We start from the raw sequence: 18,530 nt of genomic DNA on the forward strand, positions 1-18,530 counted from the left end.
ACCTTTAAAACACTTCTTCTATCTGAACAACCACCAGAAATGAAGCAGTGCCAGCAACACTCTTGTCAGAGCTACAAATGAATGTTAATATATCAGCATTAAGTCCAACATTAACCTTCCTGTTTTGGCTTTACCAGCTCCCAATGGGGAGACTAGCACTTTAAATTGCTAAACGCTTTATTATGTTCCCCATCTACTTGCCAGCTGATTGTGGTTTGGTGCTGGTCAGGTAACACAAGTGTAAAGTGGGTTTATCAGAGCCTTTTGAGTGAAAACAGCTGCCTGCTGTGGCTGGAAAGAAGGTTGGCAAGAGTGATGGAACTGATCTAAACACTGCAGCTGTGGGTCAACAGTGAGCTAAAAGTTGTGGTAAGGCTCGATATGGCAGATTATTTTTTAAGATATAGACATGGACAAGTGCCGCTTTAAATCTTACTGGATTTAGCTTGAAAACTAATCTAATGGTGTTTTGTTTGGCTTCCAAACAAGCTGAGGTCATAAATTCTGCTCAAAGGTACCCTCCCTTTACTCAGATTTTAGATGCATATAAAGAAACTAGAATTTAGGTAGAGCCTTTTAGTGTCAATCTTGGAACATGCATAGTTCTGCAGAATGAAGGGGAAACATACAGGTAACACTGACTTAAAAAATCTTTTTGATGTCCATTGACAATGATGGACACTCAAGGCATTTGACTGATCTTAAAGTTTATAGATAAGTGATCGTTTCTAGGTGTTTGATTTCAGGTTGTCTTCAACAGTACTACGTTTTAGGGTTCTAGGGCTTAGAAAGGTGCAATGATATATTTTTGGGGTATATTAATAACCATATTTTGCCCCAATTTGTTTAATTTACCCTATTCCTTTAAGACAACTTAAGATCCTTGCATATTTGCTTATTAGCTCATCACAGGGCAGTTTGTTACAATGTTTGTCATTGAAGGACTGTGAGATGCCATCATGCTCACGAGCCTCTCCAGCACAAAGCACTCCTCGTCCAGACAACTCTGCGCATTTCCTGACTCAGTGGAGATATGGCTCTTGGACTGCGGTAAGGAAATAACTTGAGGTTGGTGGATCTGTTAGAGCATAATCTTTGTACTGTTTTGTTCATCACTGTGTGTGTAGATCGAGTGAAAGTAGGACTGTAGGCCTCTGACAAAGAATGAAAAATAAGAATATTGATGGAGCAATTTGTGTGCGGTTTGTGCGTGTGTGTCTCAACCACACTCAAGTCATGTTATGTGTTTACGAATATTAGGTTGACATATTCAACATCACTGTATATCCCAACATTCCTCTAGAAAGTACATACTGCACATAACTACAATCCTCTGTTTTACCCCCTGCTGTAACTACACACTCACACAGACATACAATATGCAGACACGTGCAGGCTCCAGTGTCTTGGCAAAGAGGTCCCTCCGCCTTTCTAATACTTTGCATTGTTATTCGGAGCAAATGGAAACCAGATTTCATCTAAACATGAGTCTTCGGTTTCTGAGATTGAACCCCATCTGTCAATCTGAAAAACCGGTGTGAGCTCACATGTCAGAGGCCAGCGCCAGTACGGTCTTTCAGACACACATGCTCCACATGCACATATATACATGCATGCATTCCCCAAGGAGCAGCATTGCCATCCTCAGTGTGACATTGATATGAAAGCGATATTAATGTTTCTGTTTGAGCTAGAGCTGCTTGATTGCATTAGATATTCATCTCTTCAGAAATGTTTCCATGGTGTCGCGCTGAGATGGCAGGAGTAAACCTTCAGAGCATAATTATGAGCGCTGAGGGAGTTATGTTAGGATACCAGTGACAATGAATTCATTTGTAAGGTGAAGAAGTCACAGTATATACGTTTAAAAAACATAATGAAGTTGCTCCTTTCCTGCATAAAAAAGCCAGGTTATTACTGTAATGAAATTAGGCACCAATACTTTGAACATGGCCAAAAGATCCAGATCAGTGACTTGAATTAGATGAGGTAAAGTTGAACCCTTTATCATAAGCATCATGTCATACAGCACTCCTGGATGTATTTTATATTGTAATTCTCATCTCTTGGGAACCATTAGAATTTTCTCTCTAGCCCAAAATGGTCGAGGGGTTACAGTAAAGTGAAGCACACAAATCTAGAGCTGATTTTTCTGCCTGTGTTCAGACAGCAGTACCTTTTGAATGCTTCGTGCTACCAAATATCACAATAAAGCTTGCCCTTCCTTCTTTACAAAACCATTTCACTAGCTGGGCCCACGTCCTCATTTTAGGTTTGACAGCGTTTTAGTAGGTAAAAGTGAATGCTTTGGCATAAATTGAGCTGCGGTTTGGGGAAGGCCTCAAAGGGGACTGTCGATGGCTCCCGGGCCTGGCAGATCCCCATGTACTAAATAGAAGCAAAGAAGTTAAAGAATGGAGAACACGTGAGAGAGCTCTGCTTGTATGTGCATGTCCTCCAGTGCTCCGTGTCCTGTGGCAAGGGAAAGCGGGCTCGTTATGTCAGCTGCCGAGATGTCCACGGAGGAGTGGCAGACGAATCCTACTGCGCCCACCTGCCCCGCCCCGCTGAGTTTGCCACCTGCTTCAGCCCCTGTGGGCAATGGCACGCCGGAGAATGGTCACCTGTAAGTAAAACATCCAGCTGTGTCGAATAGAAACAGATGTTTCCAACAATTTTCAAATCGTGTTGAAACACAATGAGCTGTAAACACTGTTCGTGACGTCACTAAACCAGCATTTGCATGGAGTCAGTGATGAGCTGTAGTTTTTGCTCACCACGAAATACTGCAAATCTGTTCATGGGAACATCAGTGAAAATAACATTGCTCAAATGTAATTCAGAAAATGGAAAACATCCAACAAAAATGTCATGAGAGAGATAAATTTAAAAAAAAAATCTTGAAATTGATCAAAAGCAAAATTTAAAAAAAGGGTAAGCAGTCATTCACTATCCAGACTTTAGGAGTATATAGAAAATGTTTGGTTACTAGTGTAACCACGGTTCTCTGCTAAGCAATATTCCACAGTGCTCGTGGAAGTGCAGGCATCCCAGAGATTCCTCTGTGTGGTTGATACCCAGGTGATGCCTGAGGGGATGGGTCAACTCACAAGCAGCTGGGCAAGGGCAAGACGCCACCAATGGTTACCTGACAATATTCAGTGGTAGCAGTAATCACTAATGCTCAGCTAGCAATAGCTAAACAAACATAAAACTCAAGCTACTTGATGTGTTACAGTTATGCAACAACCACTACTAGAAGAATATCTCTTGATGTAAATATGTACATCAAATATAACTTAGTAGTTAATCCTTAAACTAGAAATACCCACATTGATGGTCTAACCTTGATGGTTGCATCAGCATAAGATGGATCATTTTGGCTCAGGACCGCTGAGGAGTTCTAGTGATCTTTGTAGGGAAGAAAGCAGGTATGCTTGGTTTGGGGCTGGGGGCTATTATAAAGGGGGTTCTGGGAACCTGTGTGATTGGTGATTGGTCTGTCTTGGTCAGACTAGTAGTGGTGGTGGTAGTGGAGCTTCCGCAATTGGTCACACAAGACGGCGCTTCTCATGGTGCAACACGTAGCGAGGTTTGAAACATTGATTCTTACTTAAGGTATCCAAAAGCCCACATTTTTCTGTCTTATAAAAACATAATATAGTTCTCAGAGCTTTGCAGAACATGCAGTAGATTTTCTTTTTTCCAAGCATTTTTTTCTCATTAAAAATCACAGCTCTTCTATTTCACCTTTGTTTTTAAAACTCTTTGGCTCTCTTCCCACACCTTCCCACAGTGTTCAGTGACTTGTGGTGTAGGAAGAGCCACCAGACAAGTGGTTTGCTCCAACTACCCCCAGCCAGTGGACCAGTCTTTCTGTGACCCGGATGAGAGGCCCGTGACAGAACAGGAGTGTACTGCTGCACCCTGTCCTTCTGTTTACCACCGCCAACGCATTAATGACCAGCCCTACGAATATCCTCAGGATCCAGGACGTCACCCAGGGCACAGCAGCTGGAATGTGCCTTCAGCAGACAACCAATGGAGGACCGGACCTTGGGGCGCAGTATGTTCAGCATGAGATAGTTGAAGAAATAGCAGGGTTCAAATATATTTTGTCAAGGTTCCTTTTAATGCACTTGGAGGGTTATTAATGTCTTTTTTTTTACATACAGCAAAAGTAAGCTTTCATATTAATGTAGAACCAGCAGTGTATATACAGGCCATGCCTATATAACATGTTGTTGAGAGACCTGTGTGTGTGTGTGTGTGTGTGTGTGTGTGTGTGTGTGTGTGTGTGTGTGTAAACACATTCTTGCGAACACATCTAGTAGGAGTGAGGTAGCAGATGTTTTCATTTCCCAGGGCAGAAGGCCATACATGGTAAAGGACTTTATGGACAGCTTAAAAGGAATACTGAAGGCTGCAGTGTATACATAGCAAATGTTATATTTCATGTCAGTGTCAGTGACTGGTATTTAGCAATACCAAAAAAACAATATGGTATCAAAAGTGTTGTTTTTGATGGTCCTATTAACAGATTCAAAAGGTAGTGCCTTGATTCCTTGGCTGAAATTAGTTCAGCATTAACAAATCCAAATAGTTTGAGGCAGTTGAGGCTCTTAATATACTTGGCTTTGAATCGCGTTGGCCCAAATTCAGATAGAATGCCATGTTTCATTTCTTCTTTTAATCCTTTTAACCTTGTTTGGTAGTTTTACGTCTGCATAGTGTTTGCATGTGTGGAGGAAGGTCAGTGTAGGTGTGGTTGTCCCTGTTGGTAGTAGTGTTATTGTTAATGTTATATAAAAAGAGCTTTTTACATGCATTTGGCATGAAATTGCTCATGTGTTTCCAACCAGTTATCAGTGTGAAACCAAATGCAGTGTTACATATGGGTCACTTTTACTCAGATTGTCCCTAGTGGCATTATGTATGTACTCTTACACTTCATAAATAATGGTGCGGTGGAGACTGAAAGTTCTTCTTTAGACTCATGTAAACATGATACTGCTGCAAATAGATTCTATAAAGAGATTTTACATTTGTTTTATGTTAGATGTCAATTCAAGAGCTTGGTAGTCCAATCATTTTGAATTAATCATAATCATTGTCTGAATATAATTGCATATTTTGTGTGCTCTCCAGTGTTCCAGCACCTGCGCAGGAGGCTTCCAGAGGCGGGTGGTTGTTTGTCAGGATGCTGATGGACGCAGCAACAACTACTGTGATGAGAGGGTTAAACCTGCTGAGTCCAAGAACTGTGATTCTGGGCCCTGTCCTCTGTGGAACTACGGTGTTTGGGGAGAGGTGAGACCATATTTATAGTTAGAAGTGCAGTTCGCTCATCTCTTTTGTTTTCCATCGACCATTTATGCGATCCCCATTTTTGTTTGTGTATTTTTTATCACACAAACAGGGACTTGGTCTAAAAATCTGGTAGTCATGTCTCTGTAAGTCAAAGCAAACTGATCTGGAATCGGAAAAACAGAACATTTTGTTTGCTGTTCCCCTCAGTGCACCCAAACTTGTGGTGGAGGGAGGAGAACTCGCCTGGTGGTATGTCAAAGGCCCAATGGACAGAGGCTCAATGACTACAATTGTGACATCCTAGACAAGCCACCTGACATGGAGCAGTGCAACTTGCAGTCCTGCCCAGGCTCTGCCTCCTGGCACCGTGACCCATGGAAGCCGGTATGATAGTACTAACTAATTTAACTTCAGTGGTTATTCTTCCTCAAGAAAGGTGTGTGCTGCATTTACTTCAGATCTGCGTTCTTAGTGTGTTTTCAGCCTGAAACTATCAAAGGTTCTGAAGCAAGAGCTGGGTTATCTCGCACCACTGTTGCCTACCCAGCTCGAGCCCACCCAGATGGGCCCTGCAGTGGCATGGGGCTGATTACAAGTTAAAAAAAAGAGGAAAAACATACCCAAAACAATGCTGCTCCACTTAGGGAATCATTAAAAACACATGGATCCCATTTATGAGCCAAGGCTCCAAATTAAAACATATAAATCAGGACAGTGCTGTCTAACAATGCCATATATTTCTAACTCCAGAAAATATTTATTTTATACATGAGGCGTGAAGTAAATGATTTATGTTGTTATTGCTGTCTTCACCCTGTGCCCAAAGTACACAAGTGTATATTTGTGTATAAGAGTTAATATTATGACCTTTATTGAACAGCAACAACAACGACTTTCAGTGCATTTTGTAGATGTTTTTTTGTACAGTATGATGATATTTTGCAAGGAGCTGGTTATATTTAATATTTCGCTGGTGCTCTTGGTCAAACTTCTCTTGTCTCTCAATGAATAATGACATTTTGTACAGAGGAAAATATTTTCCATCATTTGTTTTGACTTACATTTTAATGCATCTCTGTTGGGTTAAACTGAAAATATATGCAGTAACGTTTAAGGGAAAAGAGAGAATTTCACAAAAGACGTAAAAAGTCGTTTTGAAATTATATTTAAAACCTAAAAAAAAAATGCAAAGTTTTTCAACAAGAGGCATTATAGTAAAGGTTGTTTAATATATGATGTAATGTATGTCACACGGGAGAATTCCATACTTTCCAACAGCTTTCAAAGACGTGTCCCAGTTCTCACTGTGTATACTTCATCTTCCAGTTAGAAGGGGATACGTCATCATAATAAGGTGCTAATAACTTAATTTTAAATATTGATGACTTAGCGGTATTGTGAAGATTGAATTTTTATCATATTTCCAGGCTTAGAAATAATTTATTTATTCTGTTTCTGGTTGATAGCATCAGTTCAGCTTAGTCAGTGTGCAGTAAATCAAAACCATTGAGAAGTTCATTATTATTGTTGATCAAAGAAAGCACGCAGATACCTCCTTTGTGTAAAATTACAGTCGATTGTTGTTTCTCTTTCATCCTTTGGCCAGTTTTATTTCTGAAGGATTTCGTTCAAATGAATCATATTTATTTGTTTACAGTGTATTATTAATTGTTGCAGCTTTAATATTTTGTTGCAGTTTAGACTTGTGTAATGCTTCACTTGAATTATTTGACATTTTTCACACGTCCGCCAAATAATTCTGCATTTGGAGGGTTATTAATGTCTTTTTTTTTACGTACAAAAAAAGTAAGCGAAGTATGCAAAGACCAAATTCTGCTTTGGTCTTTGCATTCACTCTGCTACACTGAGAGGCAACATGTTCAAAGAGCCACATCATTTCCAAATTCGGCTGTCAGGTGAAAAGTATGTTCTATATTAGCATGAAGACTAAATATTATTCCAGAAATATGTTTGCTGCTCTTATTGTTCTAATCTTTAAAGAGCAACTAAACACCCGAACCTTGAAGCCATTTTTTCTTTAACATTTCATCTTTCGTTAGTAATGTTGAAGTGAAGGCGTGTTTGTGTCATTACAGGTGCAACTAGGCACACATTCAACCTTAATATGGATGAAAGACTTGAAATGTTTAACTCAGTAAAAGACAGCTCTTCAGTCAAGTATTAGTAACGTAAACTGTGAACACTTTGTAACTTATCCAGGTAAACACAGAGCATTTGCCATATACAGTCTGAGTATGTGTTGGACTTACACACCGTGCAGGGATTGAATCTATATTTGCAGAGTCAGGCTTCCACTAATGCTTAATTACCAGTTATACACTGTGACATGTGTAAATCCTCCGAGTTACATTTGGATTAAGCCAAAAAATTATCATGACAAATATTTCAGGTGAAGTGTTGCAGCTTGGTCTCTGTTTATGTTGGTATCCTTCCCAGTGGAGGAGGATCGCAGTCTGCCTCTTTTTGTGGGTTCTTTTATTTTTTTGCTTCTCTCCCTGCGTATTTGTGTGACGACTTTCCACTACAACCGAGACTCCTCACCCATGGCAGTTTCACTCCCAGTCGTTTTATTAAAGTCTGTGGTGCAAAGTTGCACAAACCCAAAGGGCCAACTCTGCTTTATTTTGCATATTTTGGTACGTTGTTGTGCTTGTTGCTATTTATTTCATTCACATGCGAAATATATAAATATGTTAAATTAGCTGTTTCCAACTGTAAAGAACATTAAAGAAACATAACTGTGAAATTTGTGTTGTTTCTCACTGTAATGTTTTATTGACAAACAAACAACAACAAAAAAATAACACTGGACTTTAGTGAATGTCATAAAGCCAAAATGTTGCACGAGGAACAGCAAGACAGAAAAAAACACGTTGCTTTGCAAGGGGTAAGGTAAATAACAACTGACTTTAATAAAAAGAGTTTGTTTTCATGTGCACTGACTTTTTATATACAGTACATTTATATGCTCTACATACTGTGTACATGCAATACACATACAGTTTATGTACAAAGTTAACGTACAGCACCCCATAGAAAAGATGTGATCTGTGGGCCATTAGGGGTATTTTGGTATTTGACCCTCAATTTGACTTTACTGTTTTGTTTTTCAGTAATACTTTAAATAATTTAATCTTTGGGGGGAAAACTTAAACTCTGATTCTATAGTATCTATAGTGTTTCACATACCATGGCACATTGCAGTGTAATAACACTCCAGGCCCTTTTCCTTTTATGTGTTTTAACATTTTCTTCTCTAATCTCTTTGGAGAAAAACATGCAGAGTCCAAATTAAACCTTAGCGCTGGGTGGCACATCTGTTTACCATTGTATTAATAGTGCTCTCTGTAATGCATTTGGCTGGAGACAGTGTAATGTTATCTTTTTTCTTTTTTTAAACCGCAACAATAATTGGTATTAATTTTTTCTGGCAAGTCTTGTTTAGTTTTTGGAGAAAGGAGTAGAAATTCTGAAAAAAAACCCCAAACACTGTTTGCAAAATGCAGGCAATTATAATCTTTGAAGTACTGTCAAACTCTATATTTAAATTAGTATTTCAACAAAGGCTTCAAATAACCCACAATATGCCAGAATTACTTATTTACTTCTTTCTTTAAAAGTAAACGATTATTTTAACTATTGACCTACAAAGCACCAATGTACACAACACAATAATCATTGAGTCTTTTTCTATTCAAAATTACAATTACCTATTCATCTTCTGTAATGCATAAACTCTCATATAATTTAGGAATTCACAATGATTTGAGAGGCTCAAAACGCACTTATTGTTCATACAAACAAACCTTTTTTGTTCAGGTGAAATAGGAGACGCTTAGAGGCCAGATAGAGATCAAGCAGCATGGTGGGGAGGTGGGGGGCAGGCAGTTGTTTTAATTAACATTTCCAATATTGCTCATGGCTTTGGATTTATCTTACCTTATGTAAAAGCATCTTACCTTTGTAGTATATACCAAATCTTCTTTTTTTTTTATAATTTTGAACCATCAGCAGTAGTGTATATGTTAGTTGTTATATGTTACATAAATCAAATATATTCAAACGTATCCCGCCTTTTTTTCTGTCAAAACATTTCATAAGAGACTGTATTATTAAAATCCTTGTAATCTTGCAGAGACACCCTTAAATGCCATCCATTCTAATCAAGCCCTCTCAATATATTTAAACCAACAACAACAATCCTGGAAATAAACCTGAGTACATACTACCATCTTGGAAATATTCATAAATGAGCTCTGCCTCTCTCGCTCTCTGCCTCTCGATTTATAAAATGTTTACACCCTTAAACTGACTTTTCAAAACTCACCTTTTCAGATTGAGACTTAATCTTAGACACTAATCTTGCTTGTTGTGCCCTTGATTTCATTTTTGTTTTCCTTTTTTGGCACCTTCTACATATTAAAAAACATATCTTGATAAATTCAACTGTTTACTTGCTTCTTCACTGACTGATTGACTGACTTAAGTGTCTTTCCATCAATCTGTTGTAAGTAACCAGAAAGGTCTGACTGATCAGTTACTGTTAAAGTCATATTCATTTTCCCAATACACGCCATCAGAGAGTATTTTAAAAAGAGAAAAAGACACAAAACAATTACCACATTTATTGCACAGGTTCCGGATTATAGGCACACAGTTCAACATAAACTTTTAGGAACATAAATATCATTAGCTAATGGTAATTACCTTAAAAGCAATCTTGATGTCAGCTGGGTGTAAGGACCAGTGATACGGCTGTGTTGCACCACTTATGTGATTTATGCCTGTTTGTTGTTAACAAAAACATACCACTTCCCGTTGAGTGTGGGTTTCCCATGGAGGGGGGATCACAGTAAAGCGTCTGCACGCTAATCATGCTGCTTCAAATGAAATCCACATGTAGAGCTTTGACATACTTGACTCCAGTTTGAGGGCAACAGGGGGGGAAACATCAAACCTGTCACTTTGGGGGCAGTTGTTTGTGACATCATCAGCCTTGTGATTCCTTATGCTGCCCGTGTGCTAGTTGAGTTTAGGTTATTAGAGCAGCGGCTTCCTGGTGCTTCTCACTAGAACAATCATTGCTGTGTGTGCTAAATTGGTAAAAGACTTTAACATAAAGGATCAATCCCTGGGGCTTACACATTTTGGCAAACCGCTAAGATTTAGGTGGCACTGATGCCGTGAGATGATATCAGAAGCTATCTTTGCAGGTTGCTGCACAAGTATCGTCATGATCTAGTTTAGTTTAATGATAGTTAGGAGAAGTCTATTAATGCCGTTCCTGCTCCTGCTGAAGCACAGTGAGTGTGTGAAAGCTACTGAAAGAAAATAAAGTGCCCATTTAGTGAGCGTAGCTGTTGTGGGTGATCCAGCTTGGGAGCTGATGCAGTGAGATGAACAGAGAGGAGACAGGGATTGAAGGTCTCTGGAAGAATTTGATTTGGTCTTCTCCGGGCTGGCTGAATGGCAGAGAACATGATCGTGTTTTCACACAGGTACAAAACATCTGCTTTTTCGCATTCCTTTAAGTGAAGCACTGTGAAGTGTTTTTAAACCCACAGGAGTTACTTCATAGACTCCACTTACATGAAAAGTCCTCTCACATGAGGCTACCACCACAGACTTAATGGGGCCTGTTCATGTTTGGGCATGTCGATGCTATCAAGTGATGAAGTGAAATGGACTGTTTCCCCTCTTGTGGGTGCGATAATGATTGACACTGTCTTCTAGGTCAGTTTCAGTAACAGAGCAAATAGCGCTTTGTTTCAACTTTTAGCTAAAATAAAAACCTTAATATATCACCACCTGGTAGTTCTGTTTCTTTTTGAAGTTATAAAGGATGTTAATTCCACCTCACCACATGACCCCTGCATGATGCATTTGGATTGACGGAGGAACTCTGAGACCTGACTATTATCTGTTCTCCGTCATTGTTGTTATTTACTTTCTGTCTTGATTCCTATTGTATTTTTCCTCTGGTGGAAAATTTTTCCTTTGCTAAGAATTGATACCGTCCTTGGACTTGGACTAAAATGAGGTACAGTGTTGGAGAGCTACAAAACAAAAAGAAAATGATGGTGAAAGAGAGGAAAACAATTTATAAGGTAAACAAGGCAATCTCCACACAAAGGCTAAAAACAAAACTGAATACCACTTTGAAAATATGCATTAAGTGTAAGATTCCTTTGCATCAGTTCCTTGTACATTTCTTTTTCCTAGAAAAATTGAAAGGTTCAGATCTTTCTCTTCTCTGAGCTTTTCCATACGTTGCTGTTTGTAAAAAGAAAAGCAGCTGCGTAACATTTAGCAGGAAGAGGAAGTTTGACTTGGCTGCCCCGTGTCACAGGTCACTACTTTATGACTAACTGATCTGCTGTTTGTGTTTTTCCAAGTTGTGCCATCAAGAATTTGCTTTATTCTTATGTTTATATGACTACTCTTCATTTTTGGCTGTGTTCATTATAGCGCTCATTGCAGGATGTTTAACAAGCTCATTGAGAAATGTCTCGGTGGAATCTTTAGAGTTGGAAAAATTGACTGGATAGTCCATTTTTTTCCTTATGTCACTTGTTATATTCTTTCTGAGTGGTGTTGACTTGAAAAGCAAACTGTGTTGGAGACTGTTGTACATGCCGCTCAACCTGCTGTTTATTTAACACTTTATGGCAAGTTCATACTTACACGTTTAGGTCAGAATGTGCTTAGTTTTAGCCATTTGGAAGTTCAATGTGGATCTTGTGTTAAAACGTCTGTGAAAAACTGGATAGACAGAAATTATTTCCACATTATAAAGTCAACTACATCCATAAATGAATAATATGACAAAATCAACTTCCATCATTTCAAATTCATCACTTGTTAGGTCAATATATTGAACTGCATCCTGATCTTCATATACTGTATGTGCATTGTCATTGTTCTTATTTCAAAGCATCTTATAAACTTGGTTGGAGTTGGATATTCAGTATAAATCAATGAAACTAGGATGAAGAAGTCTGATTGGGTGTTTTAGCCTGTTGGATAGAAAAGATCTATGACTCTTGACATTCTTTTGCCCCATGACGCCACTCTTACCAGCTGTTCCCATGTTGATAACATGTGTTGTTTTGGCTTCTGTCTCTGAAACCTCCCTGCAAAACAAGACCATGGACAGAAAAGCCTGAATGTTCTGTGACACCACGTCTTCCTCTTCTCCTTATCTGAACTTGATGTGTTCAGCTGCATGCCAAGAACATAGTTACTCAAGACATGTCGCTATGTCAACTATGTCAGCGTTTGGTTAGTTCCCACCTATTAAACTCCTACCAGATTAAGACTGCTGGGTTAGCATGGTTAATGAGGACAAGTCAACTTTGCTCAACTGAGTGATATTTTATCACTCAGCCTTGACAACATGTGCTTGAGAGTATGATTCCACACGCTGTTCTTCCTCCAGGTCAGCACTGAGCTCCTTTGAAGACTGTATGCAACTACAGTTTGCCATATGCTTGGTATTACCATCCCCTTGCATTGCGAGCATGCTGCAATGTGATTGGAATGCAACCATGGTCCTCACATTTTAAGATGTGTACTCAGTTAGAACCACTTACTGTAGTCAATATACAACACCATAATTGTCCCTGTCCCTCTATTAGGATTTATATCTACAAAGCTATTTTAAACGCGAAAGATATACTTTTTTGTCCTATGATCCAGTTTGTTTTAATTAAAAAAAAAAGCTACTATGATGATATATTACACTAAGAAAAAAGATGAAATTCTGGGATAAACCAGCATGCAGATGGATTTAGGAGGAGGTACATAATATTTTTCAGTTCCAACATAAAACAAACCTGAATTCTGCTTTTATTGCCAAACAAAACCTCTTCATCCCATAATTATAGTTCAAGCAGCAGTAAATGTTTGCTGCTTAAGGCCATGATGACAAACTAGTCTGTCTGAACGAGGTGGTTACTTGGTTTTGTGGAATATTCTTTCCTCTCCACAAGGTACTGCAAGGTCATATCCATTTATTAGCAGTGTGACACATTTTTAAACTACAGTCAAGGTTCCCTGGGGCGTTTTAACAATTTCCATGTGTTCTGTTGGCTTACCTGTTTAGATTAAAGCAGTGGGTTGGGTCATCTCGAGGTTTCTGCCTGCCAGTCCTAGACAAAGGCATTGATGCACAAAAAGGTATCTGATATCAGTTTGATTATCCAGTTGGAGCATCCATATGAGATCATAGTGTTCACTTAATCAAAATCAGAGGTCTGTATTTTGTAGTTTTGTAGCATGCAAAAAAGGAGAAAAATGGCATGAATTAGCTGGGTTTGGTTTAGCACTCAATTATGCGATTTGTGGTAGAACTGTGAATCTTGATCAACTCAAAAAGGCTGCTTTAGAGCCACTAAGCAAAATAATGAAAAGCTGCCTCTTTGTTACATGTGGCTGTAAATATTAATTATGTCTTCCTCTGGAGAAGTTTTGTTCTGCATGGGGAAAAAAAAAGAAAACTTGTTTGACAAAAGCTGTTTTATTTGGCTGATTTCCAGCTGCCAAATCTAAAGCTGTTGAGTCGTTCCATTTTAGAGTAATCCACATCGTGCCTAAATGAACCTCACTGGATTACAGTGGGCTTAGCCCGCCAAATCATCTGAAATTAATTGCTGGGACAACGTGGGAGGGTTTAATTTCCCTCCCGTGTGACCTGTTGATTTATACGTTTCTCCCAAGGAACTGTGAACCTGTATTCAAAACTGCTACACCTTAGCACACCTGAATAGTACTAGAAGTTCAACACAACTAATAAAACATACAGTACATACGTGGAGGTTCAGATGAAACAATTTTTCATTAGTAAAATACACTAAAAACTAACATAAGTATGTGTGTTGATCAATTTTCCACCAAGAAAATAAAAAAACAGACATATTTTAAGTTTGACACTGTACAAATGCAGGACATAAAAGACAAGCAGCAGGCTGATTGATAGGGAAAATGGTCTTACCTGAGTGGGTGCTGGTGAGTGAAGCAACCCAGCTGTAGATCGCTGAATCAGAGGTCCCTGAGTCCTTGCCCTCCTCTTGCTCTCAGAGGTGAAACTGTCTTCTGGTCCCACGCGCTGTGCCAGCTCTCTGTGCTCTGTGTTATCGGCCATGATTAAGTAATGGCTGACAGATGAGGCTGGCAGGGTTGCGGGAGGAGCGCGATGCCATATAATGTCTTTTCTTCCACTGTTAAAACGCAGATACAGTTCAGCTGGGGGAGCGTAGCTCGTATGGCTGTGATTTCCTTTTTTTCCCTACCCCTTTTTTTTTTTTGCCTTTCTCTTTCTTCCTGCTTCTTTTACAAGAATGAGGAGGGGCCAGCCCCACTCCTCATCTCCCCCCCCCTCCAACTTGTTTGCCTCTCTCTGCTCTTGTCTGAGGTAAAGGAGAGTCCTGTTTTGCTTTTTGAGTGAGCGTGCAGCAGGTATGTGAATCTGCCGTGCTTGGGGACTAGTCACTCAGGCTCTGGCCCTTGGCTTTGATGTCATCTGTCAGCTGAGCGGGCCCTGTGTTTAAAATGCCTTGATAATTACAATGTGTATGATGCGTGTGTGTGCAGTGTCAACCGCTACCCGCACCATACTTACCAAGAAAAGGCAGGATGAGGTGGCTTTGTTGAAAGGCTTTGAATGGAGCATATGATTATTAGATTGTTTAAACAGGAAACCATTCCTCTACCTCCCAGAATGTGAAGAAAAACACAAACTCCACATCTGCAAAGCCCATAGGTCACCACCTCTGAGTTATGCAATAATCTGAGATCATAATTAGAGGACAGTAGAATATAATGTTCATTATCTGGACTGGAAAAAATGCTCAGGCAAAATCTCATCTGGTGTGTTCGATTCTAGCATCTCATTTATTCAGAGTGGCCTTGTATACAGGCACTCACTCAGCAAGCAGAAATAGGCACCTTAATTGCTGTCTGTAACATCTCAGGCAAAGGCCGTTTCAGATCTTTTTATTGGTGTGTCTGGTTTTTATTCTTCATGCCTTTTTTTGTGTCCTCTTGCCTCATTGTCTAGATTTCCTGAAGTGTATCTAAGTTCCTTATTGGTGCCAGATGAATGTCTTGCGTGTGCATCTACGGTGTGCTTTGCATTGCATCCCTTGTCCCCGCTTCCTGTGCCTCTGCTGCTCTAAAAGCAATCCCTGTGTTTACAGGTTCAGTTGTTTCACTGTATTCCATCAGCATGGCTGTTTAACATAAAGGTTTTTCGTCACTATTTTGGGTTTTTTATTTAAATTTGTTTTGGAGTGTGTGTTCAGTCGGCCTTTAGGTGTTGGGTCAAAGGGGTGTTCTTCTGTTGAGGCCTTAAGTTCTGCATTAAATGCGATTGTTTATGCATATTGATCTGAGGCTTTACAAGAGAGCCTATGAATGAGATTTCTGGTTAACAGAATGTGGTTGCCTTAAAAAAATCAATCTCTTCTGGTTTTCAGTGTGGTAACTTGTGCTTAACAACTTTATTTTCAGTTGACTTACTTTTCGAGGAACTTCTGTACAGAAATGTTTACATGGTGCAATCATAAGCGTGAGCGCTAATCGAGCTATGAGTTGGACTTTACTGTGTTTCACTAAACTTTGTGTTGTTCTCTATCCAACACCCATCCCCCTTCCCTGCAATTTCCTCCCCAGTGTTCAGTAAGCTGTGGCAGAGGGACCAAACAGCGGGATGTAGTCTGTGTATATCAGAACCAAACCAAAATAGAAGAGAAGCACTGCAGTCATCTGCCCCGGCCTCGGACACAGAAGGCCTGTCGGGCTCGAGTATGCCCCAGTTGGAAAGCTAACAGATGGAGGGAGGTATGTTTGTTCTTCTTGCTATCTTCTGGGGATTAGATAATAACCAAAAGTCTCAGAGAGGCCATGCTGTGAGTAACTGCAGCTGAGGCACAAACACAAACTCTTTCTAGAGATTGCAGATGTAGGACATGTACACACAGAGCACCTGTCCAATCACCGCTCAGTTTGCTCTTTTTGAAGATTTATGTGTCATTCCCAAAAGTGTAAACTAAACTCTAAAGGCCAAGACTGTTTATGTACAGTACTGTGCAAAATTCTAACAAGCTTCAGAGTCAATAATTGTGTGATGACCACCTTCATTCCTCAACACAGCCTGAACTCTCTTAGGCAGCTTTCTTGTAATTTGTTAAAGAAATCTTCAGGAATAGTTCTCAGGCTTCTTTAATGACATTCAAAGCTCTTTTTTGGATGTTGGCTGGATTTGGTTCCATTTTCTGTCAAGATTATCCCACACTGCTTGAATAATGTTGAGGTCCAGAATGTGAGGAGGCCAATCTATAACCGATAGCATTCCAAGTGTGCTTGTACTGCGCTGGCAATGTGATTGGGATCATTGTGATACTGAGAAATGAAGCCAGTGCAGTACTACTGGATGCTTTGCACATGGCGTTGTTTTTATTTATGCCCGATATGTCATCTTTTGCCCTCCACTTGTCAACTTTCCTCAGTTTTCTTTAAGACACATTGGACAGCATACCAAGATATGTCAAAGTTTGAGTTAATAGCTCTAAAGATGCAATTTCAAATTGGTTCTTAGGTTAAGTTTCTGCTATGTGTAGACACAAAAGTGGTTCATCCCTTGAGTTAGGTGCCTTTTTATTCTTGATCTTTTCATAGGTCAGTGTTAAATGGTTCAATAAACAAAAAAAGAAATACTCTATAAATGGTCAGGTACAAGGACTGGACTAAAGTGCAAAAAGCGGTTAATGTCAATAGAAAACCTTTGAACGACATTCAGAGAGCCTGAAGAACTCTTGCTCAAGACCACTTTAAAAATGACAAGAAAGTCTGGCTTCTTGGAAGCAAAATGTGAAGAAATGAGGAGTGACACGAGACTTTTGTGCACTACTATAGCACACTTAGTGTAACATTTGTGTTTGTGGTTTCAAATATTCAGGGAACTTTTTAAAATCCTATCTTAGAGTACAGTTCTTCTATGAAAGCTTTTTGTCAGACCACACACTGACCATGTGAATGTGAATCTGTCAAAATGAAAAGTGATAAACGTGGCAGCTGATGCAGCCAAGTTTGTGGTGCATGCACATGCAAACAGGGTGGGAAGGGGATAAATATCTGAATTACAGGAGGTTTCTGTACTAATTGGTGACTTGGACACTGAATACTTTCATAGCAGTTCATGAAAAGCCTCTCATGCCTGCTTGGAAAGTATAAAATGTAAATGTAAAATCCCCAAAGGTCCTGCAAGGCTTACATTTGCTCCCCCTTCACAAGACTCCTGCCACTCCCCACTCTTTGAGCCTTTCCTCCTCCCCTCTCACTTTTTCTCTCGCTGGTGTCTGGAAGCAATCATCTTCCTCCACATACCACCAGCAACCATGAAATCCTCAACTAGAGCATAAAGACATGTTTTATATCTTAATGTCCGTGCATGTGACAACTTTGAAACCTCAGCACCCAGTGCCTGAGTTATTCCGAAGCTACCCAGCACTCTCAGTCACCTCTGACTGCGAATGTAATAGACAATATATTAGAGGAGCTGGGGGGGAGGAGGGGGTGCTTCCCATTGGGAATCAGTTTGGTTTTCAAGGACAAAATTCTCTCCACTTGCTATTCGAAATACCATGTTACACATGTTTATTGTAAAGTGAAGTTGAAAGGACGATTCAGTGTCTTATTGATTTGGTTATCTTATTTTGAGTTTGGATTTTAGTTGCATGTTTCTCACAAATTATTGAATTATTTTGTTTTAATAAAATGAAGGTGAATGATTTTGTTTATATGGTCAAATCTATGTTTGCTTTAAAAAATGATAAAGAACAAGTTTTGTTTAATTCCACTATACGAAGCTTGAAAGTACAGGAAAAAATGCCCTTTTAAATGAAATGAGCTGACCCTTTAAACTGCTTACTAAACACTGTGATTAAAGAGCGCACACTTTTTAAAGCTGGGTTATGCTGTATCACTTCTAGAATCACTTGAACAGCAGGTTCTATTTTCATGCTTGACGCAAGTTTTTTTTGCTGTTGTTTTTGCTTTTTAAAGGCATATTTTGATCTGAAGGTCAGATTTCCTGCAGTGCTTTTTGTTCTTTCTCCAAACTCAAAGAGTTGAACCTTCACATCTAAGGATAAACTCTGCAACGATAACAGAAGTTGCAGCAACTTCTGGGTCGTACACTG

The 18,530-nt window shown here is 39.4% G+C and overlaps 1 protein-coding gene and 1 long non-coding RNA gene across 3 annotated transcripts in view; one reads left to right on the forward strand and one right to left on the reverse strand.

The window, feature by feature from the left end:
* Positions 1 to 18,530, forward strand: part of LOC113026508 (A disintegrin and metalloproteinase with thrombospondin motifs 20) — a 78,010-nt gene that overhangs the window by 50,100 nt on the left and 9,380 nt on the right. The window contains exons 24-29 of the mRNA XM_026175378.2: positions 943 to 1,050; positions 2,462 to 2,626; positions 3,797 to 4,066; positions 5,149 to 5,310; positions 5,518 to 5,694; positions 16,003 to 16,170. Of these exons, the coding sequence (XP_026031163.2) occupies positions 943 to 1,050; positions 2,462 to 2,626; positions 3,797 to 4,066; positions 5,149 to 5,310; positions 5,518 to 5,694; positions 16,003 to 16,170 (1,050 nt within the window). The remainder of the gene's footprint in view (positions 1 to 942; positions 1,051 to 2,461; positions 2,627 to 3,796; positions 4,067 to 5,148; positions 5,311 to 5,517; positions 5,695 to 16,002; positions 16,171 to 18,530) is intronic.
* LOC113026509 (uncharacterized) lies at positions 8,084 to 15,068 on the reverse strand. Of its 2 annotated transcripts, XR_003272929.2 has the most exons (4): positions 14,324 to 15,068; positions 13,428 to 13,481; positions 12,409 to 12,464; positions 8,084 to 12,093 (listed from the first exon to the last, which is right to left on the reverse strand). It is a non-coding gene; the product is annotated as an uncharacterized LOC113026509 (long non-coding RNA). The 2 variants fall into 2 exon arrangements; XR_013910091.1 differs by having other exon boundaries at positions 9,942 to 12,464.

This window comes from Astatotilapia calliptera, chromosome 7, assembly GCF_964374335.1.
Source record: "Astatotilapia calliptera chromosome 7, fAstCal68.1, whole genome shotgun sequence".
In the NCBI taxonomy this organism is placed as follows: Eukaryota; Metazoa; Chordata; class Actinopteri; order Cichliformes; family Cichlidae; genus Astatotilapia; species Astatotilapia calliptera.